The 1,358-nt window shown below is 41.8% G+C and overlaps 1 protein-coding gene across 1 annotated transcript; it reads right to left on the bottom strand.

The window, feature by feature from the left end:
- Positions 1-35: 35 nt before the first annotated feature.
- Positions 36-932, bottom strand: LOC107598957 (serine/threonine-protein kinase pim-3-like). The gene is made up of 3 exons (XM_016290399.1): positions 565-932; positions 274-380; positions 36-137 (listed from the first exon to the last, which is right to left on the bottom strand). The coding sequence occupies exons 1-3, from the start codon at positions 635-637 to the stop codon at positions 75-77; spliced, it is 243 nt and encodes an 80-aa protein (XP_016145885.1). The 5' UTR covers positions 638-932; the 3' UTR covers positions 36-74.
- Between the last annotated feature and the right edge of the window lie 426 nt (positions 933-1,358).

Below are 1,358 nucleotides of genomic sequence, written 5' to 3'. Positions count from 1 at the left end.
TTTTAGTGACGCTGTCATTTATTATTTATGTGCGATATTTCAGATACAAATAATATGAATACAATCCTTTTAAATCAAGTACTCACCAGCTCTCCCCATTCAGTAACACGATCTTTGGCCACATGCTTGATGGCAACCTAAAAATTGTAAATGAATGCATTATTAAGCAGTGAATGGCATTATATTTATATATGTCATACACACACGTTATGAACATGCGAAACGTTCACACGTGTGTAAACAACAATAACGTTACTCTATTCAGGAACCTACCGGCGCGCCATCGGCGATCCTCAAACCCGCATACACCGTCCCAAAACCGCCGCTTCCCAGCACAGAGCCGACCTGATACACCTTCTCGAACGGCTCTTTCTCCTTAACTGTCGATAAAAGATACGGTAGGTGCGTAAGAATTGATAAAAGACGTACAATTATTTAATAATTGGAAATCTGACGCACGCGCTATTCCCAACACTCAGTCTGCTGACGTGAACTAGCCCAAGACCACAACACACACACACACACACAACACACACACGCGCGCGAGAATAACCGTCCTCTAACCTTGAAGCTGGATTTTCGCCGGCATGTCCACGGTGGAAATGTGAGCGAATGTGTTGAATTTTGATAGAAGCATTCTATAATCCCAAAGGAGAGTATTTCTTGAGGGTTATTCCAATGTTGAGGTCGAAATCCGTCGTGTAGAGATGGATGTAGGGAAGGTCTAACGTTACTTGAGGGATCCGGTCTAGAAGCCTGTAGAAATCCTTTCTCATCGAGGCTCGATGGGTTTTGATTCTCAAGACGAATTTTAAACGACCGCACAAGGTCTATTCCAGTTTCGAATATGAAATTAAATAAACAAACGAATAATATATTTCGAAGATAAATATTATTGTCTGAGGTGCTCGACGGACACAAACACCCGGCTTTCTAAATCGTGAGGGAGGGGCAAGAGCCCTTATATACCAGTTGTAAAAGAGAGGCGTGGCTGCTGGTACGTCAATGGTGGCTCCGCCCACAAATACGATTCAGCCAATGAGTAATGCGCCTGCCTCTGCAGAAAAAAGTCAGTCAAATATGAAAATAAAGGAAAACGTAGACGTGGCGGGAATCAAAACGCGCCAAATAGTCGAGGCTTTTTTTTGAGGGCGTTTAGTCGGCGTGGGGCAGACAGGGAGAATGATTCACATGGGCCATGGCTGAGTGTATAACAAAGCCCCCATTGCAGATTCGGAGTATTATTTCAGAGAAGTATGAAGAGTACTACAAAATAGATGCATGCTTCATACATAGACATTAATATGTACAAATGCATATTATATACATATATATACACTTATATAATATAAAATATA

The sequence above is a fragment of the Sinocyclocheilus grahami genome, unplaced genomic scaffold, assembly GCF_001515645.1.
Source record: "Sinocyclocheilus grahami isolate Dianchi unplaced genomic scaffold, SAMN03320097.WGS_v1.1 scaffold259.1, whole genome shotgun sequence".
Taxonomy (NCBI): domain Eukaryota; kingdom Metazoa; phylum Chordata; class Actinopteri; order Cypriniformes; family Cyprinidae; genus Sinocyclocheilus; species Sinocyclocheilus grahami.
The sequence above is the reverse complement of the archived record's forward strand: the minus strand, read 5'-3'. Positions and strand labels throughout refer to the sequence as shown.